The 27,806-nt window shown below is 44.8% G+C and overlaps 1 protein-coding gene across 2 annotated transcripts; it reads right to left on the bottom strand.

Moving 5' to 3' along the window:
* Positions 1-132: 132 nt before the first annotated feature.
* On the bottom strand, positions 133-26,308 carry LOC126544692 (uncharacterized). Of its 2 annotated transcripts, none has more exons than XM_055077812.2 (13): positions 26,153-26,308; positions 24,278-24,385; positions 20,553-20,669; positions 18,502-18,657; positions 17,618-17,698; positions 16,870-16,953; positions 16,519-16,638; positions 13,947-14,237; positions 12,647-12,742; positions 9,345-9,455; positions 8,650-8,793; positions 2,924-3,245; positions 133-688 (listed from the first exon to the last, which is right to left on the bottom strand). In XM_055077812.2, exons 1-13 carry the CDS (start codon positions 26,241-26,243, stop codon positions 223-225), a joined length of 2,187 nt encoding a protein of 728 aa, XP_054933787.1. In that variant the 5' UTR covers positions 26,244-26,308; the 3' UTR covers positions 133-222. The 2 variants fall into 2 exon arrangements, with proteins under 2 accessions (XP_054933787.1, XP_050048102.2); XM_050192145.3 differs by having other exon boundaries at positions 24,230-24,385; positions 26,153-26,307.
* Between the last annotated feature and the right edge of the window lie 1,498 nt (positions 26,309-27,806).

Genomic DNA, 27,806 nt, shown 5'->3' with positions numbered 1-27,806 from the left:
CATTCATACACAAAAGCATTTCGCAAATATTTTTGGATATTTGCATTGTCAACGGAAACCTGCTCGGAGGGTTGACGGGCTTCAACCTATTGCTCCAAAATAGGACAGGTATTGAGGCTTCGAACACAGTAGGCCGAAGAAATTCGTTTACTTGCGTCTTTTCATTGCAACGAAACCTAGGCCTTTGTGAAATCGCCATCGCACCACAGCAGGAAGTCACGCTTACGGCGTCTTGGTGTGCACCAAATGGGAAGTGTGGTTAAACGCGGTGCACTGTGCGCGGTGGACGCAGACAAGCGGACTGGCATTCTGGATAACAAATCCCGGCTTGCAGGCGCAACCGGTGCCAGCACAACCGGCCGTGCACACCCGAGGCTGTCTGTCCCAACAAGTCTCCGGACAACGGGGCCTGCATGGGGTGTACACTTGGTTCTCTCCGTGGCACCTGTTTCGGAATCCTGGGCATTCTTCCGGCCGAACGCACACGAGTGGTTCGTGCTGCAAGATGACGTAGCCGGGCTTGCAGACGCATCCTTCGCCGGCGCAGAACTTGGGACACTGCGTTGGTAACGGGTTCGCGCAGGTCGCGGCACATGGTGAGACGCAGAGAGTGAAGTGCTGGTTGTGTCCGGAACACCCCGGCAGGCATTTCTTGATGCTGACGCAAGGGCCGCCGTTGGGATGCACCCTGCGAGCATTGACACGAAAACACGAAGAAAAGTGTCAACCGTACACTTGAGTCACAGCCACTCGAAAGGGATGCCCTTTTTTCCGATTTTGTAGATAGCAAGAGCCGTATACGTCGGCTACAAGGCCTGAAGTATTTTAAATAGTGGGCTTAGTTTCATACCTGAAATTTCAGATTTAAGCCCGAAAAACTTAACGCATACCCTCTAATTGCGCTTTTGATACGCTGGATTGAACTTTCAATACTACATTGTTCAGTAAAACAATTACTAAATAATCATTACCGTACTTCTGATGCTCTAACTAAAACATCATTGCATTGTTTTTTGACAAGTCTACTTTCCATGGCCAGAAATAATGGTGAGCATGTTGTTCTAAATCTTGTTTGACGTGGAACTGTGTTTGACCATTACGGGGTAGAGCAATGGTAGCAGTCAACCAAGCAGGCTTAAACGTTTTGGTGATTTTTCGTTTGATATGCAGATAGCATCGAGGTTATTACACTTTATGGGGTCATTCCAAACTCAGTTTTCGAGCCAGGTTTCATGTTATGCATGCTATAACGTGACAGCTGGCCTTGCAGTTACTTGCTTTTTGCTCACGTAAGTGTCACTACGACTGGCGCCGAATTTAGGCCTAGATATACATGTTGAGAACATCGAAGTTCTCGTGGTATAATTATTATTGACCTACCATTTACACATAAAATATAAGAATGCGTGTCCTAATTAACGTTAAAATATTCAAGGCCATATTAAAACTTGCCTCGCGTCTTTTATACTATACACTGATAGCGATTGCGGCGCAAATATCTTCCGACGTTTCCGGTGTCCCACGCAGCGGCCGCCGAATTCATCCTCTGTGTAATTCGGTGCGTCGATTGCATGGCCCACAGCCGCGCGGCGATCGGCTGTCACTGACGCGCATTCAAGGAGGTGTGTGGCGGTCGAGCGCGTTTAAGTCAGGCGCGGGCGCAAACAACGTGCGAGTGGAACGCATGCTCACCCCCCCCCCCCCCCCCCCGCCCCCCGAACTGTTGTCCGTGTTTTGCAATGTTACCCGGCTCTCCTGCTTCCGGCAGGCCCAGCTAGCCCGCAATGCACTTTTGTCTATCGAGTGACATATGAGGTGTTCTAATCCCGCGCCACCGGCGCCAAGGCACCGTTGGTCACGCTGGCTGCGTTGTGGCGCTAATGTGCAGGGTGTCCACTTGTCGCCGGCGCACTACTCCTGAGGAGCACGTTACGCCGGAATGCATCCGCGCCGTAACATGGTGGGGCTTTGGTACGGCCGTTTTCTTTTTTTCTCTGTATTGGTGGGAAAGAATACCTTCGTAACAAATGTTAAGTAAGGAACAATGAATTAGACAACATTGTCGTTCTGCGAAGTGTTCTTCGTTTTCGATATTGCAAAACAACGAGCAGATTTCAGATGTAGTGGCCACGTTGACAGACCTTAGAGTCTGTAATGTATTCAGAAACATTAACGTCATTGACAAATGTTCTGCGAAAAGGTACCCACGCTCTTTTTCTAGATACAAACTCTTAATCATGAGTGGAAACGCCATATTTAAATAAGGTGATTCTTTAGAGGGTTGCAGCTACTCAGCGAGGGTTTGGAAGAGCAATCTACATATACGGTATGGGGACAGCGGCCGCTTTACAGTATTTAGCGAATGCTGGCATAGGCTTTTGTGCTGCAGTCGATATAAACATACAAAGAAGAGCAAAGTGCCATCGTGTATATATATATATATATATATATACGATCTGAGCGGTCTCCAAATACTTCTGTAATGCGGCAGCCGCCCCCATACTAGGCCAGCGAAATTTCCAATTGGATCACATCACCTCTATGGCGTCATGAAGTAAATTTGCTTTTTCATGACACTCACTGTGTTATTCTATTAGACCAACAGTGTTCTGTCCTATTGATTGCATGGCCCTGCCCAGCTCCATTTCTACAACAAGAACGTGAGCTACCCGTTCTCTCTGGAATCCTCACCGCAGTTTTCATGTCTCGTAACGCTACCCGTGATATATTTTTCGTTCTATCACTACTTTTTAAGCTGCGTAAATACTGAGGGTATTGTCAGACAAAATAATATAAGTAGGTGCGTTGATAAGGACGCAGAAATACGCAGAAGCCTAAGTGTTAGGGTGGACGCGGTCGATTAGCGTATACGGCGGCATTATCGCTGCGAAAAAGATCAAAGCGTGCATATCAACGAGCGTACCTAATGTAGCCCGGTCTGCAGGCGCACTCCTGGTAGCACGTGTCCGGGCAGTTCGTGTTTATGGGCTTGTTGCACACGAGAGGGCACTGCGATTCGCACAAGTTGTAGTCCATGTTGAGGTGGTGCTTGTCGATGCAGTGGTAGCACTGGTCGTAGCTTATGCAGTCGCCCCATGAGTTGCGTACGTATCCTGGCGCGCAGACACAATCTGGGCGCATGCGAAGTACTGTCCTCCAAGTGGCCTCCGGATGACAGAAGCGGTCCCTGTCGTGTCCACGGTTGGGCACTTCGTGATGACCGCAGTGCACCGTCTTCAAGTGATCTGTTGGAGAAAAATGCCAAAAAGAAGAAATTATGCGGATCCGAACCACACCTCCGAATAAATGTGAACATAAGCTTTGGTGAGCAATAAGGCCTATCTGGTGCTATACGAAGACTGATTCGGTTTGCTTTGAGGAAATTGATGCAGGAATCGGTGAGACATGTTCATTCTGGAGGATTGTCGAAGGACGGGCGCACAGCCAGTACCACATACTCAGTGGATAAACAAAGAAAATGAAGTGACTTAATGAAGCGGCGAATTATATTTCATCATTTCATCAAGAGGTGGGTATTCTTTACAGATGTTTGCTGGCTCACATCATTGCTTACGCAGACCAGCGGTGGGCATATTTCTCTAGCATAGAAGGGTTATACAAGCCAATCCGCGGGTGCTTTCTTATAACCTTTGCATTTATATTCAGAAATATATCCGACGACATAGTGGCTGACCAAGCAGCCAGGCAGCGACTCCAAACCCGGTAAAGTACGCAAATGCAGCTTCGCTTTAGTAACTAGGCTTTGAAGCCGTGGGAGGTAATCTAAGGGTAATGATAGACACTATTATATGGTAAGGAATTAGCTCACACAACGTAAACTTAATTCAGTTGCATATTAATCTGAGTAAAGGGTTCTTCGTTTTCCTGCAATATATCCCCGTCTGCAGGCGACCACGAAATCGTAAGTTGAACTTGCTGCGTGGTTCTCCCCCAACAACCGCTCACCAAAGCATCGGAGTGGCCTCAACGGTTTGCGCTGATAAAGCTATAGGCCCCATTCTATGCCGCTGCTCTTCGTTCGCTTCTCAGCTAGATTTTCCATCTCATAGGCTCAGCCGCCTAAGCGACAGATAATTATCCAAAAATTGAATTATGGGGCGTAGTGTTCCGTAACTGTACAATGGGTTATGAAGCACGCCCTAGTTGAATGTTCGGTTTTACTTTTGACCACCTCGGAATCTTTAACGTCCATGGCAAGCTTGATTCACTGGCCTGTTTTCATACCACGCCCATCGAAATGCGGCTGCATCGCAGCGGGGATCAAACTCGTGACACCATGCTCAGCAGCGCCAGACCCGAAGAACTTGTTAGCCTTGTTGTTACCTGCTGTGAGACGTAATTGCTGTTAAAAAAATGCGCATGAAAACTTGGACGCCCCGTGGCTTCATGGGTGTTTTTCTTTTTCTTATCTTTTTGTTTTCGTGTTTGCTTGTTTGGTGACCTTCGTTTTAACGTCAGTTATGCGTTTCCGCGCCTGACCAGTTTGTGAAGAAAATGTTGTTGGGACCTTGGCAAGGCAAGCTTAAGTCCACGACTGACAGTGACTGTGCCAGTGTACGCTTGTCTCGACGTGTACGACCCTGTGTTCTCTTTCTTATCTTTCTTTCCCCCGTCCCTGAACATAGCGTAAAAAGGTGTCTACTAACCGGGAAAACCGGGAATTCTCAGGGAAATTTGAATAGTCTGGAAATACTCAGGAAGAACTCAGGGAATTTGGGCTTCTATCAGGGAAAATTAGCTGTAACTTTATTGAAAGGGAACAAAATCCGTGTTAATGCTGGCTCCAGTAACAGAGGAATCGCAACGAATCGTCATTGACGCCATGTCATCGGCACGAGGTATCGCCAGAGTACTTAACGACCGATTTTCCAGACGCCCGATTTTTCGGACATGCCCGATAATTCGCATGGTTTTGCGGCACTACCACAGTATTCCACATAGTCAATGTATATGGCCGGGCTGCAGGTCTGAAATGGCATTAATCAAAGCCACCTCCGCCGCCATGTTGATTATCTCGCCGCCCCGAACCAGCACTCTCGCACGCAGATCCGCTGGCAGCCGTAGCCACCACCACGGAAACGTTAGGCCTAGCTGCTTCTACGTTCGCTATTAAGCTTCTTGCCGGGCGGTGCTGTGTTTTTCATTGAAAGAATTCGCCTCTGTCAGCATTGGCACTGACTCCGCATTTGTAACCCTCGTGATTGGCTTCGAAGCTCGCAGAGCACAACGCGTTGCGTAATGCCAGTCTCCAAAAGTTAGCTTAGCCTCTATACAGCAGTGTTACGCAGTGAAGCATAACAAGCGTGGAAAGGGGCAATTCTCACGGGACACACTATGTATTCCTTAATTATACACGCGTGCACCCCCGTCCCCGGTCAAAGTACAAGCACCGATATGCCTAATAGGTGTGCTGGCAGGCCTTAAGAGCTTTATCCGACGTGCCTGGGGCAATTTTAGTCCTTAAGGGCAGTTAAAGACATGCATTTATTTTTGTGGACTGCCCGATTTTTCGGATGTTTTTCGGCCCCCAGGGAATCCGAAAAATCGGACGTTGACTTTACAACTGACCTAGAGGATGCTTCAAATGATCCATGGGGTGAACGCGTGGCAGAAAGAAGATGAGAACAGAAAGGATCCACGCACTGAGGAATTACCGGGAAAGGAAGCGTGCCGCCGCCTCTTTCAAGGAGCTTGAGCTCAAAAAACAGTATTGGCTGACGCTGAGATTCAGGTGTCCCTTATGCAAACCAACATAAACTCTTTAAAGCAGTGAAACCCAACACTGAGATTGTTGTGTACAGGCTGAGAGTATGTCAGGACAGTTGAGGTTGACTTCCGAGCTGCTGAGAGAGAATCTTAGTTGTGACAAAGTTCAGGCCTCCTACCGATGGGCTTGCTATCAGTTGATAGAAATAGCTCATATTCAAAAATATTTACTTATCTATGGATCTCCTTTTCATGCGTATCTGAATATGTTTGACTGAATTTGGGATGGGTTTTACCATTTTTTTCGCTCTGCATTTTACTAATACCATCCTTCTGTTTTCTTTTTAAATAAAATAGATATTACTCCTTGCTATTCAACTTAGATTAAGTCATTTTTTTTTCAACATGCTTACTAGAGAGTGACAGCATCGGGCAACATGCCGTTAGCCTGTCTTGACATAAAACAAAGTTCTAGCTTCTTCAGGCAAACTTGCAAAGTTGCTCAGGCAAAACCTGGAAAACTCAGGGAAATGGGAAATGTCAACTTGGTAGACACCCTTGGTAGCCAACCGGACCTGGCACTTGTAACGCTCCCTGCTTTTCTTTCTTCAGTTCTCTGTGATTTCTTATCCTTCAATAAATGTAAAGTACGAAAAGTTTGGCCATTGTTAGGGCTTGCAATCCCGAAATCACAGGTGGAAATAACAAGAAAGGCAGAACATTTGCTAAAAATATAAAGCAATTTCAAATGTATCTAACATATCATTAAAGCAGCAACAATGCATGTCCAGATGTCACGGAGCAAAAGTAAAAAAAAAAGATTTTAGGACTGCTAAAACAAAACCATGGACAAGTCGTGCAGTCATAGAGAACATTGAGTGACACACTAATTAGTGTTCAGAAGGAATGTTTCTATACACTGCATCTACGTCATCGCCTTTGTAAAGTACAGCCGGCCTCAAAAGCTTATTGCGGTAGTCTGGACACATAGCCTGGTACTCGGACTCACGATCTAGTATACTAGGTGCTTCTTTTACCGACACCAAATTTAAAAAGAAAGTCCAATGGAATATATCACAATTCTAACCCTTCAGCTAAATTACGCGATGAGGTGGCCATTACTTCTACGAGAAATCAAACTTCCTATTTGAGTAATTATCAGAATTGCGCCGTTTGACCTAATTACGCATAACTGTATAGATGTTTTTAATATTTAACTGGTAGGGGCACATATTTCTACTGACAAATTGTAGGCAGTATGTTCACGAGGCTTATGAACTTGGAAAGTATTCTGCAGACTCCATCACTTTCGTTATAGTATTTTCAAGGTGTCGGACATTATGCATTGCCATTCCAGTTACTTTCGCGCTTAAATGATTAAGGCAACGTTTTGTTACAATATGAAGTGGAATAAACATTTATATGGTCCACAAGTTTGACGGAGGGAGTCTCGGAATCAATGCCATCTTCTGAATATGTTTCAAGTCACTATGCCTTGCATACTCACCAGCTACAAGTTGTAGAATGAAAAATATGCCGTAATATGATCATCTGAAAAGGTAAGTAGTGTAATTATGCTATATATTTATTTAAGCATTCTGATTTCTCTGAGAGTTGTGGCCGCCTCGTCAAGTAATTTAGCTCGGTAGTTGGAATTGTGCTAACAACCACGTAATAAAAAAAAATGATGCAGCTGTAAAAGAAATACAGCCTATAGCAAAAGTGCATAAGGTTGCACTGTTTTTCGCGCTATGGTTAGCAATCGATCGTGTATTTCACGTCTTCACAAATGTCGTGGCCCGCAAGCTTTTGACGCCGATTGCACGTTATTTGGTGGGTTGTTAATTGAATGGCTAGATCATTACCTTATCAGTCGCGAATACTACACCGTGTTCCGTGCTTTGACATTACCGGTAGCTTTTATCATCTGCATGGTGTTTACATCCAGTATTTTCTGCACAAGTAAGTAACCACGCTCGTTGACCCTTAATAAACTCTCAACCGATGCCAACCATGCCTATCGCTCTTCGTTTTTCTTTTTTATAGTATTGTAGCCTAATCCAATCGGGCCTGCGCGGACAATGCATACCCAAAGATTGATATTTATCATATTTCAGAGACTGTAAACGAATCCAAAGTTGGTATTATTAGGCTGTTCAGTAGGTATTATCACGATGTCGACATTACAAATGCCCTTATAGGTGATTTCTATTCTATTTCATTTCACTTAATTACCTCAAAGATACCCATAAAGCTGTTCCATACTTTTTAAGACGTTGCCAACGCACCAAAGGGCTCTTAGAAAGTCTTGTTATTCATGTTCTCGGATTTGTCGTAAAATATCACACAAGGAACGGGGGCTCACAAGCCAGAACAGAACCCCAATGCAGTTAGTGTAAAATGTGAAAACACAAAAAAAGAAAAAGAAAAACGAAATGGAGAAAAAGTTTGAGAGACCACCACAATAAACTATATCCCCCAATACATGTAACTAAAGTATGTAATAAACTAAGAAACACATTCTCCTTGTCCTAGGCTCTGTGTAGCTTCAATTGTTGCAAACATCACAGCGTTCATACAAAGCACGTGTCAAGAAATGTCACGAGAACGATCTATTTCAAATTATTTACAAGTTGCTACTATTTTGCAACGTGATTGCCTAAACGGACTGAAAAGGAGGCTGTGGCGACTTCAACTAACGGCATCCGAGATAAGCATCAAGCCAGAATTTGTGAATGTGCCACGGCCTGCAAACACCACCGGGCATTGATCAGTAGATTTGACTTTCTGAAAACGACGAACGCCTAAACTAACCTGAGTTTTACGGTAAAAATTTGGCGCAGACACTTTCGCACCTACTGAAGCCGTGATCGCAAATACAATAGAAATACTGCCGCAGAAGGCCTACATGTGCCTACATACCTGGAACATCATCCATGATACTTTTGGAAAGCACGGTTGCAGGCAACTTCAAATTGACCGGAACAGACCGCCGTTTTCTCTCACTGCGGCGCCCTAGTCTTCTTTCCAAGGAGTCCCTATTTCGAGCTAGACGTATTGTCAGGCCTATGAAAGAACAGAATACATATTGAAGAAGCAATATTTATCGGCATGCCACAAACCACAATGAATGATGATCACACGCTTGGATCCTGTTGCGCCCCGCGCCAGAGGTGGCCGGTTAGGCAAGATCATATCACATCCCGTTAATGCAACAATTATTTTGAGTGCTGAAAATATTGTTTCACCCCATTTTCCCGAATCTTTGGAATCTTGGAAAGCGTACTGCTGCGGGATGCATCACCAATTTTATTTTTCTTAAGTAATGTTAAATTTGACATAAATTGGACTGTATGCGAGGACTATCTACATGAACGTTACGTTCGAGAACATTCGCTGCTTCTTGTCGAGGTTACTGCGAAGCACCTCTATGCAACCAGTTGCAATATATGCTGCAGGCATAGCGTGAAAAACAATTTAAGGTTTTTAAGAAGCGCCAGGCTAATCCCTTACTTTGAAGATCATTGAAGGTTGTTTCTGCCCAATTTGCTTGCTTAACTTGTTACGTTAGTGGAATTAGTCTTCCTTCACTCTGCTGACTAGCGTATGCGACTCACGTCTTCCGAAGCGTCCAACGCGTCTGCCGGTTCTGGTTCCTTGTAACAGGCTCAATCCGGTTCCCGCCATGCCGGCTGTGCCGCGACCACCTCCAAGAAGACCACGTAGGGCTGCGATGATAGGTTATGGCGGGTGTGAGAAAATGATAAAATCAAAGCACACAAGGGAGTCTAGTTTATCTGAAAATATTCGGGCTGCCAATTATGAGTAGTATCCTGTCATGACAATAAACTAGTGTCAATTTCGGGCCATCGGTATGTATATTTACCTGGTGTTGCGATTGCACCTATGGTGGCCCAAGGGAAAAACAACAACAACAACAACAACAGAAACACGACAACTCACTGCGTGGCAGGCATTACCATTTAACATAGCCGCCTGCACACTGCACATCTGTGGGCAACAGAGTTGCGGAGTGGGTCTACCGTTACATTCCAACTCTACTCCGGAGCTTGTAAATAACGGTTAGTTTCATTGCTTTTAACTCACAACGGTGAAAGTTGGACGATTCCCACTCTTCAAGTGGCTCAGCTGGTCCAATCCAATCCTGCAATTACAGTGAATGAAACGCGATCTCTGTATTTGTTGATGCTTGCGCTCCCCGGCCTCACTGCAGAAGCATATTTTTGAATATTTAGCAACGTTACAAACAAGGAGACGTGCTACTTTTTTTCGCGTATGCACTACTTTGAAAAGCGAAATGCATAATTAGATGTTGCGATAAGATATATTTTGTTCCATAATTAGAGACATATTCTAATTGGCGTCATGTTTTTCACGGAAGCCTTCGTGGCCACCTGTTCTCACGCGTTCTCAATACTAAATTGTATGCGAAAAAAAAAAGACATGGCGTGCTCCAAATCACCATCAACTATTTCCTAACATTCTTTTTACCTCCGTACATGTATCATGAACCCAGCAAGACCTTGCTAATTCAAATCATTCTTGTCCACTAAAAGTTCCTGTCAATAAATTTGCCTCTGCCTCGAAATGAAAAAAAAAGTTCGTGGTCTTCGGAAGTGTAGCGTCTGCAGAATACTGCTTTATTTCTATTACCGCGGCATAGGCTGTCTTTCCTGTAGATAAATAGTCGAAGATACCGGAGTGTAGGGTTATTAACAAACGTAGCGGTTATGTAGTTACGCGTACCGAACAAATGCGTATCGACCGAAGTCGATGCTAAAGAAGATAAGGTCGACCTACATTTTATATGTATCTATGAGTACTGAAATCGGAGGAGGGGGTGAGGAGAGAGGGGGCGTTCCAAACATTTTAATGCTCCAGATTTGCAATGTATTTGACAATATTTTCATCATTTTATTGCCCGACCTTACGCTTCTTCAACACCCTCTACTTCTTTCATTCTTGTCAAGTTATGTCATTCGCTTTTTTTCACGCAAATGTGCAGTCGACCACCAAGGTTTACGGACGACGGACTCTCAGTAAACGTTGAATATCCTAACAGCGTGTAACTGTAGCCAGTAAAAGCGTATGTCGCAACATTGTTCGCAAGTACTAGTAGAGGCTGGAAAAGCGAATTCCATGCTGCGTTGTAACCCTGCGAGAATATTCACCTTTTTGTGAGATCCCGTGTTCCGTAAATTTTTGTGGTCGACTGTACATACGTCGACATTCTATTCCTTCGTGCCGACTTCGGTTGACGTGCCTTTATGTTTATTTTTTGACCAACAGGTAAGGTGGGATGATCCCAGATATAGCCAAATCAATGTATAATCCGGTTATTTTAGACTATATGGGGTGTTAATTATGCATCGGCCTTTAATTTTAGCAATTGTGAGACTACATGTTGGATTTTGTCTTATTGATACCTACATTTTGATACCTTTTCCGACTCGCTATGGCATTTCGATGTAACCAAATCGTCGCTTTTATTAAGGAATTATACACGTGAATAGCAGATCTCAGGCACCCCAAACAAGTATTAGGTGAGCAAAGAGGACCTACTGAAAAATGCTTTTTCGGGCTAGTTGATATTCCATTATTCAGAGGAGCAGCATGAAAAAAAAGCACTCATTGCGAAGGCAGGCTCCGTCTCCGTCTTCCTGGCCTTCGTAATAGGTCTTTTTGTTTCTGCTGCTCAAACCAAGAAGGAAGCCCCTGCCTTCGCGCTAAATGTTTAGCCCTCCGGCCCTATGTGCACATTTAATTCCATCTTCACTCCGTTATTTCTGAGTCTCATTGCACGCCCATTCCAGTGGCTCGACTGGCACCACCATTACACTCCCATTCCATTCGGCAGGTTTCAAAGTGTGGAATGATTCCGGAATCATTCAAACTCTGGAATTGGTACTCCGCAGCCAGAAAAAATGAAAGCTGAACAGGCGGGATGCAAAAACCTGTCTTGAAACGTATGAACGGCTTTCAGGCTAAGCAAAAGAGCGCATTGGAGTTGTCGCTCTTTCACGCACACTGTAATCACGTGGTTCCATTCCAGTGGCTCGACTGGCACCACCATTACACTCCCATTCCATTCGGCAGGTTTCAAAGTGTGGAATGATTCCGGAATCATTCAAACTCTGGAATTGGTACTCCGCAGCCAGAAAAAATGAAAGCTGAACAGGCGGGATGCAAAAACCTGTCTTGAAACGTATGAACGGCTTTCAGGCTAAGCAAAAGAGCGCATTGGAGTTGTCGCTCTTTCACGCACACTGTAATCACGTTTGCTTTCTTGACGCCTTATCTTGTCCTCAAACAATAATCTTCATCAATTGTTCGTGCCTCTCCTTTCTTTAGCCGTGCGCGCCCGTAACTTCGAGGTAACAACCGCCATGCGCGTTGTCAGGGTGATGTATAATTCTTGACAGGAAAGTAGCAAGCGTAGATATTTCCGGAAAGGAAACGCCAGCAAGACCGATGATGATTATCGTTCGAGGACAACACATGCTTGAAGGTTGTAAACTTCTTAGAGCGCATATGGAAAGCAGCTATGCATTCGTCGACATAGAATTGTAGTAAAGGCATCCAGTGAGTTTTGGTAGTAGCGAGCTGAATGAGGTTACTATTCTTGCCACACAAATACACACAGGTTAATGAAGTAATTCCTACGTCGGTATCCGCAAATTTCAAGTCAGGTTCGAGCCTCAGCAAATTCTGAATAGCGAGAGTGAGTGTGGGTTAGCTTGGGAGAGGCCAGCCAACTTCATTTCACCGAGATCCTAATGCGTAACCCAGATGTGAAAGATGTCACTGAAATTGACTTCACAAAACGACGTAGGTATTATAAGAGCAAAGGTACGAGTCGATCATTTGAGAAACGTCAGGCACAGACAAGTTTGCTTACCGTTCATGTCGATCAAGTCCGTGAGCGAGGTTCTCCTCCGGGATGTCGAGGCACCTCCACTATCTCCTCCACCTCCTCCACCTCGTCCGCCCTGACCTGTTATGAGCAAGTGCTAGTTATCTAATACATAAAATGGCCGTGAACAAGAGCTCGATAAACTATGCACATATTCTTGAGCGGTGTTCAAGTCTGATGGCGGTGGACACGTGGATAATACTTTGAAGCGTTCTACTGCAGAATTAACAATCATTCTAAATAACATCGCAGAACGTCAAGCTGACAGGCCTTTCAATCGTCGTGGCTCACTGATGTCCTTCATCACACTGTTTACAGCCGACTCAAAAGATGTCAGTTAGATCATCGGCCACAACACCTCAACAAAAGCTGTCTTTTGTTCATTTTTTTCTTTTACGCCACCAGAAGGAGTGGAGGCTGTATAGTGGTGACAGCTATATGGTGTGAAGTACACAAATTTTACTAGGAAACACTATTCTACTTATTATTCTAAAATGCGCGTCTGAATGTCAGTGAATATTTCATAGTTACCATCAATTATTACTGAGACCTCTCGAGGCTATTCTCGTCTAAAGATCAAAATAAAAGCGAAGCCTGAATTTCCGGAGCTTAATCTTAGCCATGTCACTGCACGCATGATGAACACTATGAAGTGGTCTTGAAAAGGGGCGACTGTATGCAATATTTTCTATGCACAATCTAGGGCTGGCTGGTCTACTGCTACGTTCGCACTTTGTCTTATGCAAGTTAGCCGAGCGTACCTGGAAAGTACGCAGCAGGATAAAAGGAATTTGACATTAAGTTACCAGCATTCGCATGCCAACAATCTAAAAAATATTAGTGCATGATTACAGCGAATGCACATGCTCATGTGTACACATTTTTCTGTATTCCAAACTGCATTCTACTACTTCGCTAACTGATGCTGAAAGAATCATCTGTCAATCTAATCAGATAGTTGAATCTTCTCATCAAGATCATGAACATTATCATGAGTTAGCATTTCAGCATAAGCAATTTTGTTTGCTCTTCACTTCTCTCTTACTTTTAAAAACAGATGCGCTTTGAGTGTCACCCAGATCAACATCAAATAGGTGTTGATTGGCACTGATGACGATTAGTTCCCTTTCCTGCCATTTTTCAAATTGAACGGCCGCAGGTTTCTGCCGATAATGAAGCTTAATGCTTCCCTGCGATAATATTGGCATACACCCATTGCGGATTCTATAACACACTGAAGTATGTAACGTGAAGTTTGCAGTCACTTTCTCAACAGAATTCTCACCTGCCTCTTCCGAGTTTTCTTCGCTGCTGCCTCTTGACGTTTCTGGCTGTGGTTCTCGCGTTCTTTGCGATGGTGGTGCCCGCGACGGCATGGTGGCACCGCCATAACCACCATAATCGCGATCTGAAGTGGTTCCGCTGAAGCCACCTCCACCACCGCCAAAACCGCCACCGCCAAAGTTGCCACCAGCTCTGCTGAATCCACCCGAGGGTTGTGCATTCGAAGGTGGCCCTTCCCCTTCGACGTCACCCCCTGGACCTCCTTGTGGGCCCCTTGATAATCCGCCATATCCTGTAAAGTTATTTTGAGTGTAGATAGATGGGTTTGACACCTAAATGTAAAATCTTTTGGCTCAATTTCAGAAAAAAAATGAGAATAAGCAGCAGATGTGCCCATCTCACTTCTTCCTCGCTATCACGCTGCAGCACCCCGACATTGTTGCAACAACAATTGTCATGTTTCAATGATGTGACGAACGTTAAAATGCCTATCAAGTTTGCGCCGCAATCGTTTCGTGCAATGTGGCACCATATTTGACGACGACAAAATAATTTCACATGGCATATAGTCGGTCACACATATGGGAACCCTAGCAACAATGGGAACACTTCTCACATTCGTAGGTTTGTGTCACTCATGCCGGTATACTTCGCGAGCACTTCTAGCAGCACCTATGTATGTTCGCAACAGTCGTATAATCTGTAGTCCGTAATTTTTATGAGATAGCCGCCTGTAAATTATAGTAGTTGAAAAACAAAATGTTGAAAGGCATTTCTGGCATCACCTGTGTCACGAAAGACGTTTCGCAGGAGATCTTATTGGAGCTGGGCTACTGATAATTATAAAATGCCTAGAATTCACGCTTTCAAGTGAGTGTTTCAGAGCTAAGTCTTTTTATTGCCATTTAACTTTTTTCATTAAACTATTATCATTTAACGAGCTTAGTCTTCGACGCATCTATTCACGCCATAACCAGCAGATACTTATTAAACATGATACGAATTGTTGTTTTGTGCGTCCTACTTGCTTAATATAACCAGTCGTAATGTATCAATATGAACAACGATTGTGCGATAAATGCAGAAATTATTAGAATTTATTAGCTTCGTGTCTCACTCCAACGTAATATGCCTTTCGAGCGTAACATACGGTCTTGATCAAGACATCGAGATAACTGCAATGAAGTGCTCACCATAGTAAACACTTTGATAAGATAATGAAGCAGGAACTGACTGGCAAGTTTGCATTCGTCATTTTGAAAACAGCACAAAGGAAGACTATGCCAGTTATAGTTGTAATAGTAGCCACAAAAGTAAGTGTAAGAAGGTGTCTGAGTGTATGAAGCCTTTCACTATATGTTTGAAATTTGCTCTAAGAGGGCTTCTTTAAATTAGGCTTAATGTTTGTGTGCGTAAATAAAAACAATTATGGTAGCGTCAATGCAACGGATATAGTCAAAACAAGCCAAGGTCAGCAAAATAAATAAGACTCGCTCATGCTCAATCAGAACATGTATATTGAACTTAAGGCTTACCCGGACTGACAAAAACATGCACAGCCTTGCTTACTCAGACGCGCCAAAAATGAGGTGCCGCCGTTCTCACTCAAAAACAGTCTCACGAAAATTGAACACATGCATTCTCATTTAGCTCGCGCGATGACTAAACCCTACTATTTTGATTTCACTCAAATTCACAAAATCAGTGGTTCAGGCTCACGCAATCAGGGGCTCAGACTCACTGGGGTGGACAGAGTAGAACGTTCCGACTCACTGAGGGTGCTCACTTCACTTGTATTCGTTGTATCACAGCTTACAGTGATTCAGAATGAGCAGCGCACAGTAATTGTAGCCGCTAGACATGTATCGGTAAATGTACATCTAATAGTGTGAAACCATTGGCTTCTTTCAGGTGCAGCATATAGATGCTTCTGTGTTCATGCGCGTGAGTTTAGAGGGCAGCGCTATAGAGGGCCCACTCTGCCATGTTTTTTTAAATGCTTTATACCGTTTCAATGATACTTAGCTGCTGTATAATGGTATTCGAACGAATTCAATGCATAGCCAACATGTCCAGACTAGAAGCGAGCACCTTGCGTCTGTAAAATTTGATCAAACGGGTACCAACCTCTTGTTCACGTTGAATCAATCAGGTTTATTGGCTCCTGTTGCAACTTACCCCACTTTTACGTACACAAGTTGGGCAAGATTAGCTCCGAATTATCGGCGTCTCGTCTACTTATGCCCGCTTCGACACATCTGCTCTCATTCGGCGCCCCACTGACATTGAGTCGAATTACGTGGGTTCCCTCAAACCAGGACTCACGCGTCGCCCTATGCCTGATTAAATCTGGTTGATTCGAATAAGGAGTGAGATGTGCAACTTACTCGGATAAAGAAAGTGCACCTCACTTGGCCCGCTCATGTCACAGCGAGCTTCTCACCAAAATTTGCCGCTGCATAAGGTGGCAGGAGGTTGCACTCATGCATTACCGCGTTTCAAAAGCATCAGCGCTTTTAACCTACTGATCGCTGAGAACAATTCGATAATCCATAAATTGGACCGCTACCAACCTTCAAAGTTTCCGCCGCTTGAGCCGAACGATGAGCCACCAAAGCCTGCGCCAAAGTTCGGCGACGCACCTCCACCGCCTCTACCTGGTTCACGGTTGATGTTGCTAGACTCCAGGGAGCCTACAAAATCAGCGCAAGTGAAATGTTTATGTAGACGACAGGATTAAGACCTCTCCCAGAGATCTACAATTAAGCATATTTTGCGTTGTTTGAGATATGAATTTGGTGAAAATTTACTGCAAATTTCGTAATCTATTTTTGCACCTACAGGCACGCCCTATATCTATGCTTTTACGTGATCGAAGACAACTCATGGCAACGTCCTGTTTCATAAGTATTATAGCTACCAACCTTCAAAATTACCTCCGCCTGACCCGAAGGATGAGCCACCAAAGCCCGCACCGAGATTAGATGATGGACCTCCACCGTTTCCACCTGCACAAGAGGCATCAGTGATCGTGTTGATTATGTTGTAATTATGACTATGTTGTTGTTAATTGATCTTGTTGGACGTCAAGAGGCTTCCTTCATGCTTTAAAGCGGCAAAATTTTGTTCTTCCACAAAAATATTTATGAGCTACAGATGGAGAGTTATCCCTCTCATATGTCATCTGGCTGCTTGTGATTGCAAATTTCCTTCACATATTCACTCATTGGCGCACATTTCATTTGTCACGATGTTACTCAATAAACGTATGTCATAGCAACGCCCTAGTTTATGCGTACGGCAGCCACCAACCTTCAAAACCAACCCCACCTGATCCCAATGCTCAGACGTTAGAGCCTATGCCAAGGCTAGGCGACAAGCCGGCCTGGTCTCCGCCTACACCAGCTGTGCTGTACAGGCTGTTGGACGTAGCGAGAGTCGAATCATAAGCAACAGCAGCATAATCACTCCATTGCACTTCAAAGGCCTCTCTAAGACATGTAGAATGATCTGTATTTTACATCAGCCCACTCAGTCACGCTGAGTGGGCTGATGCTTCAAATTTTCTAAATTTATATTCGTACCCGCTTACGCACTGCAATTTCTATGTTGTCATATATGTGAAAATAAAATGTAGCAAGCTCCTAATACATGAATGAGATCGACACCAACCTTCAAAACCGCGACCACCAGATCCAAATGAACCACCCGAGCCTAGGCCAAGGCCACTGAAACCACCTCCGTCACCCCCACCTGCACAAGCATTGACTTTGCTGTAGATCATGAAGCCTCGTAGAGGATCACAGTGGGACCACCGTCTTTGCTCCATAACACGACAGAGAACTTGTCCACCAATGTACAAATATCACTCGAAGAAACTGGATACTGGGGGAGCTTGTTTGCTGTATCGAACCAATAAAAGAGGGCAAAAAGTAACACGGGCACCAATACCACAAGTGTCTACCAACTCGTGAGCCACTTGAGATAAAATTAAAGCGACAGCTCAGTGTGGCACAAGTGCAAAAATACACAAAATGAGGGGTGATTAAAAAGAAATTCAGATGGTCCTTGTCAAAGTACCTTTTCAATTTAACCTTTCAGCAAGCACCTTTCGCCGTTCTTCATACTGACAGATGTGCCACTGACGCAATCGCAATCTGTCAACTTAAGGAAAAATAACTTGCCTGTAAGGCAAATTGACAAAGTCCTTAGTACTGATCCAAAAGCAGATGAGCTTCCTTTTCTATTTTTGATGACCCCTGGAGGGTCATCAAAAGGGCGTGTTTTCGTACATGTGCAGACATTCAACTATGTTTGTATTGCTTCCTCAAATGCAGCAGCTGATAGTGCGAACCTCTTCCCTGACTTTTGCGTCTGTCTTCGAACTCTTTTATTGTATTGCATGCAAATATACCTAATGAAGTCAGCCTGCTCTATTCTCCGGCTGCAAATTTCCTAATTTCATGCATCACTGGCCGTGTAGTCATTTTTGCATGCTGCTCCTTGATCGAAACGATTATAGCAGCATCCTAATCCATATAGTAACAGCTACCAACCTTCAAAGTTGACGTTGCCCAAGCCCAACGGAGAACCACCCGGGCCTAGGCCGAGGCTAGGTAACGCATTTCGATCTCCATCATTTCCGCCTCCGCCTTCGCCTCCGCCTTCGCCTCCGCCTCCACCATCGTTGAGATTGTTGGAGGTCAACCTGCCTGCAATACCATACGCAGCAGCAACATGTTCGTTCAATAGCAGGGAGAAGGCAATATCCACTGATGTGCCCCTTATTCTGTGCCTGGTAGCTCTAACCTGTGCATACAAATTTTCTATCGCGTATTCACCAATTGGAGTACACTGCACTTTCTACAATTTTAATGGTTGAAAAGAATACATAGTTCCATCCACGAGAGGCGTTTATTGACCTAAAATCCTGGTGGTTAAGACCTGGTTGTGGCTTGCTGAACGTCGTTGCCCTCTCATTTTGTGTTGCGCTTTCTCTCTGTCTTGGTATGTCTTAAACAGAAAGGTCACATAGTACTCTCGCAATATAGTAACGTGCTAATCCATATATATTTTGCAACAGCTGTGTGACATAAAGAAAACAATAAAAATGTGCGCCAATGTACTCGCTTGCAGTTGGAAGTTGATCTTGTATGAACATCCTATAGATATGCATCTTCCTGATGCCACAAAACGCTTTGCTGTAGCAGTTCTTAAGTACTGTAGCGCTACTTTCTCGTCACGAATTTCCTCTTGTATGCATAGATTTTACAAACCAGAGCAGCAGCGCTGGAAGCCGTATATAAACGTGATCCTAAAGTGACGCCCTTAGCCAACTAACAAAAAACCCTTAATATAAACACAAGATAAAGCGCCGTCTTAAGTTACATCTCTAAAGCTATATTTTGCCACGAAATTTGTCAGAGCACGGTTTTGATATTCAGTTGTGCGAGAACGCGCTTCCCATCACTACTTCATTAGTAACGTGCTTCATTCATTTTTTAAGTTTGTTCAATTGAAATACGCGCATGAAAACTGCGAAGGCCTTCAAAAGATATTCTGCCATTTTCCTTGCTTTGATGCGATCAAACCTTCTTTTGCACAAGCCATCGTCGCAAGAAACACGGCGGGTTCCACAAGTTCGCGCCACTCAGCTCGCCAGGCAGCTGCTGCTGTGCAGAAGTCCACCAGACACCGGGTGTCTCACAACATGTTTCCTACTGATCACTTCGAGTAATACCTGATACTCTCTCAGTCGCCCACAGCTTGGCAATCTGATGAGGCCTTCCCCGGTGTCTGCGCATCAGTTTCGGTGGAGCCCCAATTTGATAGTCTCGTAAAAACCTCAACTAAATAGTACTGAAATGCATGAGACGTACCAAAGATTACTTGGGGCAAAATTCACTTTGTGCACACTACAAAGAAACAAAGAAACACAACACTGCAACTAGACGAAGAGTGCCGCTGGTGGCTTTCCAGGCACTGCACCATCACTGCTAAAAAAATGAGGCCGATGGGAAACCATCGGTTTCAGTTGGCGCCCACAGATAACGTTAGCTTGACATTTCCTGTTCCTTCGTTCTCGTAGCGGTCCACAAACACAGCTTTTACGCAAGAACGCTAGAGCACAAGGAAGATGCGTTAGCGAGACGCTCGCGCCAGCAGCGGAAAGCAGAATGCTGCCCGGGGTTCCACCACCAGGCCTACTGACTGCGTCCGCTTCAGTTCTCCATCTTTCTGCATGCAAACGGACTCCGTGTCTCGATAAAACCGAATTCAACGCAGTTCTAGCGCGTCTCCGCGTTGAAAGTAGTCATTGTTCTTGTTGTCCCAGTTCTGATTACCCGGCAGGTAGTCACGTTGCCCCAAAGCCTAGATTAAGCCTTGAGTGTCGCTGTTGCAAAAAAATCGTGGTCATTGTGTTATAAGACGCTGATACACCACTTGAGACGTCTACTTTCAACTTTGTTGAATGGCGCAAATTTTTCTAGCTTTAGTGAACTGCGCATTGCAAAAACATTGATTGTTATTTGAATCGGGACGTGCTTCCACGAACTTAGACATTAGAATTTAGAACTTTGAAATTAAGCCTGTAGTGATTTCAAACCTCCAACGTTGCCGCTTCCCATGTTGCCTGGAGGACCACCACCGTTGAGGAGTGGGCCCACTCTTCGGAATCCCATAATTCTGGTATCACCACCGCCACTGCTGGACATTCGAAATTCTGGAAGCAAAGGCGAAAATAGTTCAGTAGAAGAAAAGAAGTTCAGTAAAACATGTGTGTTTCATAAAAGCTTAGAGACATCGAGCAGGTAGAACCAAGTGCTTAAAAAAAACTGACGCCCGACCATTACTTATGAGCATGTATGAACTATACACGGACGTCATCAGGAGCATCATGTTGTGAAATCAGCTTGGCAAAAAGTAGCGCTTGTACTGTGTTACCGTTTCGCGCACAGCGTAACCTGTGAACAGAACAACAATATGGTCTACGGGACGTAGCGGGAAGATTCTCATTTTAGATAGTGGCCCTTCCAGCCCCATTGCGTTTTTTCGGCTATGAAGGCTTTTGCAATTCCCAAATTGACACATCTTTATGTAACTTAAATTGTAGGATTGCAACCGATTTTTTTCCCGACACACGTTGCGTAATTATTGTGCAGCATGCATTCTGGCTACGTTGCAAAACAGGCTTTTGGCAAACTGTGCAAACATTACGCACACGTATCCTGGCTCTTCCGCTTTGAGACTTTCTGTCGTCGAGGACCCGGCGCGGACATAATAAAGTTATATTCGTAACCCAAATATCAAGGAAAAGTGAATGATACGAACTGTTTTGTAATTGGCATCGCTGTGCAGCAAAGGAATTTTAGCGGTGCACTCAGTTGTTTATTTGAAAGTTCGGTTTAGGGCAAGTGCGGGGGCAGAATCTTAGTACACTCTTTTAAGCGTGTAACACACTAGCGGTAAGCTTGCCACATTGGTTTGACACGCGTCAGCACCGTCAAGCGGCCAGCTGCGTCGCGCTGGCTACAACATTAGAGATATTTCTCGTGTCCAGTATTCCGTTAAACGCAAAGAAACTGGCGATTTTACCGGATGGGCGGAGGGGCAAACGTGAATGGGCCTGCTTGGTGCAGCCACCTGGTGGCACATACCTCAACCAGACAAACACATCGCTAATATTGCTGTAATCAAGTACATTCTACTTTGCCGCGAGTGTAAATTTTCGACAGCCGCGTAATAATGTTGCTGCGGAAAATTTGCACCAGCAGCAAAGTAATAAACACTTCGTTACTGCAATGTCACCTCTGTTTGTCTGGTTGATCTCTGCGCCGCCAGGTGGCTGCCCCGTGCGCCTAGGTAGTTGACGAGTGCACCTCCGCTCATCCGGTAAAACGCCCAGTTCGCATGCGTTTACCGGAATACTGCACACGCTAAAACTCTTTATTCTAGATTTTGCCGTGGCACGTGGCAGGAGTAGAGTCCACTCGCGCACGTGCTGTCCGAGCTCTTTTGTCATCAACTGCTCTCCCCGGGGTGGCTCGGCTCCCTCAATATCCTCTCCGGCCAAAAAAAGCAGCGGGTGAAGAGAACATCAAAGCACCCTCACTCCCCGACTCTCTTCGAGTGTGCTGCAATGACGACGCCTGAGCAATGCGCTCATTGGTGCTCTGTTTGAGCGTCAGCGCTGAAAGTTGGACTCGGGCTTATTCGCCTGGCGGCACAATAACCAGGCGCCTTTGCGGGAAAAGCTGTCGCAAACGGCAACCACAGAGCGCCAAGCGACAGGCGGTGAGGCGCCACAGCGGTACTGCGTTCGTACCCTTACAAGATATTGCGAGATAGCCTATCAGTGCGGATAGTTGCGTGAATCGCGACTCTTGGTATAGGGGTTGCACTGGCGCAAATGCAACACCTACGTGGCTGTTAGCCGCTGCGGGCTATCAAACTATCTCTTAAGAAAACTTTCTAATATTTATGAAATTAAATACACATCAGCGTGACAACTGAAAGGAGAATCATTTTGTTCCTAAGCTATCACCCATTTGGCAGCATGCATATCCTAAATATATCCGTACTGCGGCAGCCTGCATAAGAGCTTAGAAGCTTTCTTTAGATGGTGAAGGCGCGTTTGGGCGGAATTTACTGAGCTCAAGAACTAAAGCAAATATACGTCTAGTAGAGAGAGAAAAAACAGCGCTTTTTTACTCCCTGCGGCTTTCCTTGTTTCATTAAATGCGAAGCATTTTCTTTTTTGCCTAGTTGGAGCCAAGGTCAAACTCTAGGCCGTCCAAGGTCACCGAGTGTGTCGCCGATGCGCGCGCTCTCCCACGCGCCCGCTCGCACACGTCTACCCGCTTGGCGCATCCTTCTCCCCTCGCCGGTGTGGGTGGGCTCGCCAAAAATAGACGTGGCTCGGCTGCGCTAGCAGCGCTATGTTGCGCGTAGGCCAGTACTTGCAGATACAACAATGGTCCCTCAAAAGTATGAAGCGGAAGATCAGAAGAAGATCAACATAAGAGCGCGAAGGCTCTGCAGAGACTACAGAGTTATACGATGCGTACCGAAGCGGCGAGGAAGGAGGCAGAGCGACGAGCTGGTGAGATACACGTGACCATGTGCGCGAGCAGCAGCAGCGAGGCGAGTTTGACGAACAGCCCTACGCCAAGCGAACGGCAGCTGAACAGACCACCGAGACCAAGCGCCACCGATTGGAGGACAACCACATGCGGGACGTAAATGCGCAAAAGAGCACTTTGTCGAAAACGAATTTTCTACGGTACGTAGTATCTGTCACCGCCTGTGGTTCCAGTCGTAAATCTTAGGGTGTCGCGGCCCACGCTAATGTGGCGGTCCTCGAGTGAGCGTTTCCCCGCGAGGACGTGAGTTCGTTCGGGCTTTGCGCCATGCGCAGAGGAGAAATACTTAGCATTCACTCGAAAAATAATCTCGGATGGCTTCTGCTGTACGTTTTTTACGGGTGAGGGTAGGTGGCCCATCTGTGAAATCGGCGAGATTATGTTTGAAGCCGCCAGGGAAGGGAACGCCGGAGGAGGAATGCACCAGGAGGGGGAGAATAGCGTCGCCGCATTCGCGCCCTTTCCGTTTGTGCTTCGACGCCGCGGTGCTCGCTATGCATTTTCGCGGGGTCTTTTCTTTGCATCTGTAGCACTTGCGCTTACTCTGTGGCACGCCAGGCACCGCACAGTCGAGATCAATGTAGCGTCCGCGACCACTTTGGCGCCATTTCCGTTTCAGCTTTGGCGCCATGCTGTCCGCTGTGCATGTTCGAGGCGTCCATACGCTTGCGCGTAAACCGCGTTCACGAAATGAAACTTCACTATAACTACTTTAGTGCACACTCGGTAAACCGTACCTGCATAAAAGGGCAGCGCATACCATCTTTCTTTTTTTTTTAATTCGCAGGCGTTGTTGAATCAGGAAGCGGAATGAAGTACCCACGGCAGTCTCATGCATTTCAAGACTAACCGTATGAACAGAGGTAAATGTCTAGCATTGTAGGAATAGTATTTTTCCTTAAAAGAATTATAAAGAATTCAAGATTTACAAGAATGCTAACGATTATAGCAATTTCTTGTACTATGCAAATTAGCGTTAAAGTCACATGAGAGAAAACCTATCACCATCTTGTTTAGGCTATCACGTCTCTCTATCACTAGGTGCTAAACGATTTGGTTCCAGCGGGCTGAAACAATTTGCATAAACTACTTAAAACTTAAGAGTCCCACGTGCGAATAATTTTTTTTAAATGTTACTTACCAGAATCCCCAGAGGAGCTTTCACCGTTCAACTCAGAAAATTCCCTACCTCTGGTCATGGGTTCATTCATGACACCAGACATGGGTCCTGGTCCACCCATCGGTTCGTTCACAGGTCTAACACCGAAGCCAAGAATCTCTATTTCTCCGCTCGCAACTGCGCCGAAGGAAAGAAGTAAACAAACCAAATTGAGGAGCAGATATATCGTGTGATCGTATGTTTCTGCACGTACATATGTAACTTTTTGGTTGTATTTGTTTAGGTATTTCGATTCTGAGTTGTTTCAGTGCTCAAATAGATGTGTTGCTGTATTGAATCGCACATAGATCATTTGGTTTGAAACCCCCAAACATATTGAGAAAACCAGGCTTCGCGAACATTAAGAGCTTTAAGTTAGCTTCAATACCCACAACCTTTAACCTACCGCAGCGTTCGCACTTGTAGTGAAATCTTTGAGCTTTGATAAAACACTTTGGGTAGCCTAATTTTGATTACTGATGGCTTGTAAAGCGTGGCGCAGTGCAGTACACTTTTGCTTGTGGGCCTTATTTTTTCTGTATGTATGTGTGTGTGTTAGTGTGTCGGTTGTCCATAGCTTGTAAAGGTATAATAAGCTTGATTCAGACGCCATCGTGAAAGATTCTTTTCCACTCCTCCTGTGCCGGCAAACGCGGTGCCACTTTGTCATCCACATACGAGCCCACAGCCATGTCACGTAAAATTTATACACTACATGTTGTGCCCAAGAAATTCTAATAAATATTCTTAGCATTTTATCACTAGCTCTTCGACATCACAAGGACCAAGCAGAAGCGCACTCATTGGCAGCTATATTGTTTTTTTTTTGTTTTTTGTAAATTGATCGAAATTCGTGGTTTGTAAGCCGCTGCTCCCCTAGCCCACAGTTAGGCTTAGCTGCTGCGTGTGTGCTTGACTTCGCGTGGCAGCGCTTGGAACAACAATAGCGTAACGAATTCACACCTATAGCTAATATGAGGTTCTGAAACATTCAGCTGTCTTTCTACGTGAGAAACAGTGCAGCTCGTTGGCATGATAGCAATGAAGAGAGAAGTCCCGTTTCTCGCAACACACACCATGTAAGCTTTGAGATAACATATGTCTGAATTGATCATTGAAAATCTGAAGCTGCTAAGAGTCGTTGAAAAAAGAAAGGCGTCATTTCGCATCAATCCGTCACTTTGGGTCTTAAGGACTTTATATTACTTATGAGTTACTCAAATTGCTGTACTTCTCGCGGTACGATCAGAGGACTTGTTAATAATTGCCTACATAGCAATTGTTTTGAATAACGAGTTTCGTAGAACTAGCACGTACAATTGACTTTCTTTTTTTACTTAAGATATAAAAATTACCTTTCAATAATAGGTCCTATCTTCCTGGCAGAAATTTCAATGCACCCTCATAAAATTTCAGCAAAAAAGCATTATCTTATGCTTTGTTGCCAAGTCGCAAGAAGAACAGTTGACCTTGGTGAAATTGGATGATTTTCTCCATCAGCGGGTGTGGCTAAATAACCAAAATAAATATAGACCCAGTTTTACAGCGTGCTTAATTTAGACGACCTCTCTAATTGGTATTTGTTGCAGATTTCCCATCAAATTTAATAAAATCATGAACCGCGTTCATTATAACTTACCTTGATACCCTCATGTAGCATTTCTCAATGGTTGCTGAATATTTCTGGAGAGAAAACCGATTTCTTAAGCGCATTACATGTACACCTTCATCAGAATACTGGCTTTGGGCAAAAACCTAAATATAAACATGCGCGCGAACAAAAAAAAATTGATTTCGAGGATTCTGCCTTGCGCAGTGGTTTCTGAATATATGCAGCCCGCCGCGACACGTTGGTACTTTAGCTGTAGGCGTGAAACCGAATTCGCACGAACATGCGGCACTTACCATAACAATGTCTTGTCAAAGATATCGTCAAAAACACAAAAGCGAACAGAGCTGAGGATTTTATCATTTCGTCCAGGGCTAGTTGCATCATGAAGCCTCATGCAACGGCAGCGGATCCTCTGTAGCAGGCCTGGCAGGAACTCCTTTGTGCAGAACGCTGTGTGTTGACGCATGAAGGGCAGGCCTGAGCACTCCCTTCACAATGTCTAGAGCCAGCCAAGGTCAACCATGTCTTCGCTCCCTATTGTCATCATCAAAACGAGCCGCAGCAAAGAAATGGACTCCTTCCGACTAAGAAAACACATACCTGCATCTTTGATGATTCTGCTCAATACGCAAGGCGCAGTGCCTGTTTTTTGGTGGCGAAACTTTCAGATTCGAATGGCTGTTGAGCACCAGCTGTATAAGAGTAACCTATGCGTTGTGTACGTTGGGCCGACGTTGCGCTGTCTTTATGTGTATCTCACAGGAAATTTGACTAACAAAAAGCCGCCGACAATCTTAAAATCAGCTCTTTCTTCGATAGTGAGAGTCTGCGTGTTTTGGTGACAGTTCCTTCAAAGGAACTTGTATTTATAGCTATCCCATTACCACTTTGATAGTTGCATGTTTCGACTAACTGAGCAATCTATGTCACATTTTTCTGAAAATCACAGTTCTATACTTCCGGCAGGTCGATGAAAACCACCTGCGAAACAATTACCTCGCCAACGTATCTTCGCTATCTGTGGGGAATAGGCGCACACCTATGGTACACGATTTCATAATGTCAATCAAAACTGCATCAGTTGTCAGCGTGGATATTTGAAAGTTATTTTCACTTAGTATTAGCCACACTGGTTTTGGCGTATGTTGTCTAATTAGAACCGTAGTTTATGTTTTGTATTGAGAACGCTTCTCACGCAATAAAATTATTTAAAACTGGGGCCCTATTCCAAAAACTTTTTTTCATAAGTGATCTTTGCCACTGGCCAGTTGCCTTCACTAATAATGGGCCCAGCATCAGGATTGGCTGAAATTTTCTCTTACAAATAATTTTAGCCTACGAGTGCCACGTACATTTCCCCTGGAATTCACCATTGCATAAAAATATGAAAACGTAGCAATTGCTTAAAGAATAAAATGGCACGCATAGAATTCCCGCTGGTAATAATATGTACAAAAATCAAAGGTGACCTTATTGTACTGCTGTAGTTTGATCTCGGTTAACGGAACTCATCTCTTAATCTGAACACGATAGAACGTCCCGGCGAGGAACCACACATTGGCGTGGAAAGCTAACTCATTTAGCCGGAATACGAAGTCCGCCGGCATCCTCTGCATGCGTGCACCGTCTACTGAAACCTTGAAAACGAAATTTAGCAAATGTCGCTACGTCTCCCCCCAAGGTGTGGTGGTGACGACGGAGCCTGTCCTACATTGATGATGACAACATTCGCTGTGCTTTGGGCGATGTCTCCTTTGAGGATTTTGTCAGCGCCAACGAAAGTCCTCCGGTCTGTGTGTCAAGGTCTGACGACGACATGTAGGTCTATGAGTATTCTCATACTTTATGGTTGTGTTCGTTTGACGATGACACACATCATCAAGCAGAATTAAATTTTATTTTAATTAGTTCATTTTGGCGCCGTTCGTTAATTCGTCTTTTTGAATA

The sequence above is a fragment of the Dermacentor andersoni genome, chromosome 10, assembly GCF_023375885.2.
Source record: "Dermacentor andersoni chromosome 10, qqDerAnde1_hic_scaffold, whole genome shotgun sequence".
Lineage (NCBI taxonomy): Eukaryota > Metazoa > Arthropoda > Arachnida > Ixodida > Ixodidae > Dermacentor > Dermacentor andersoni.
This window is presented reverse-complemented; position numbering and strand designations above follow the sequence as displayed.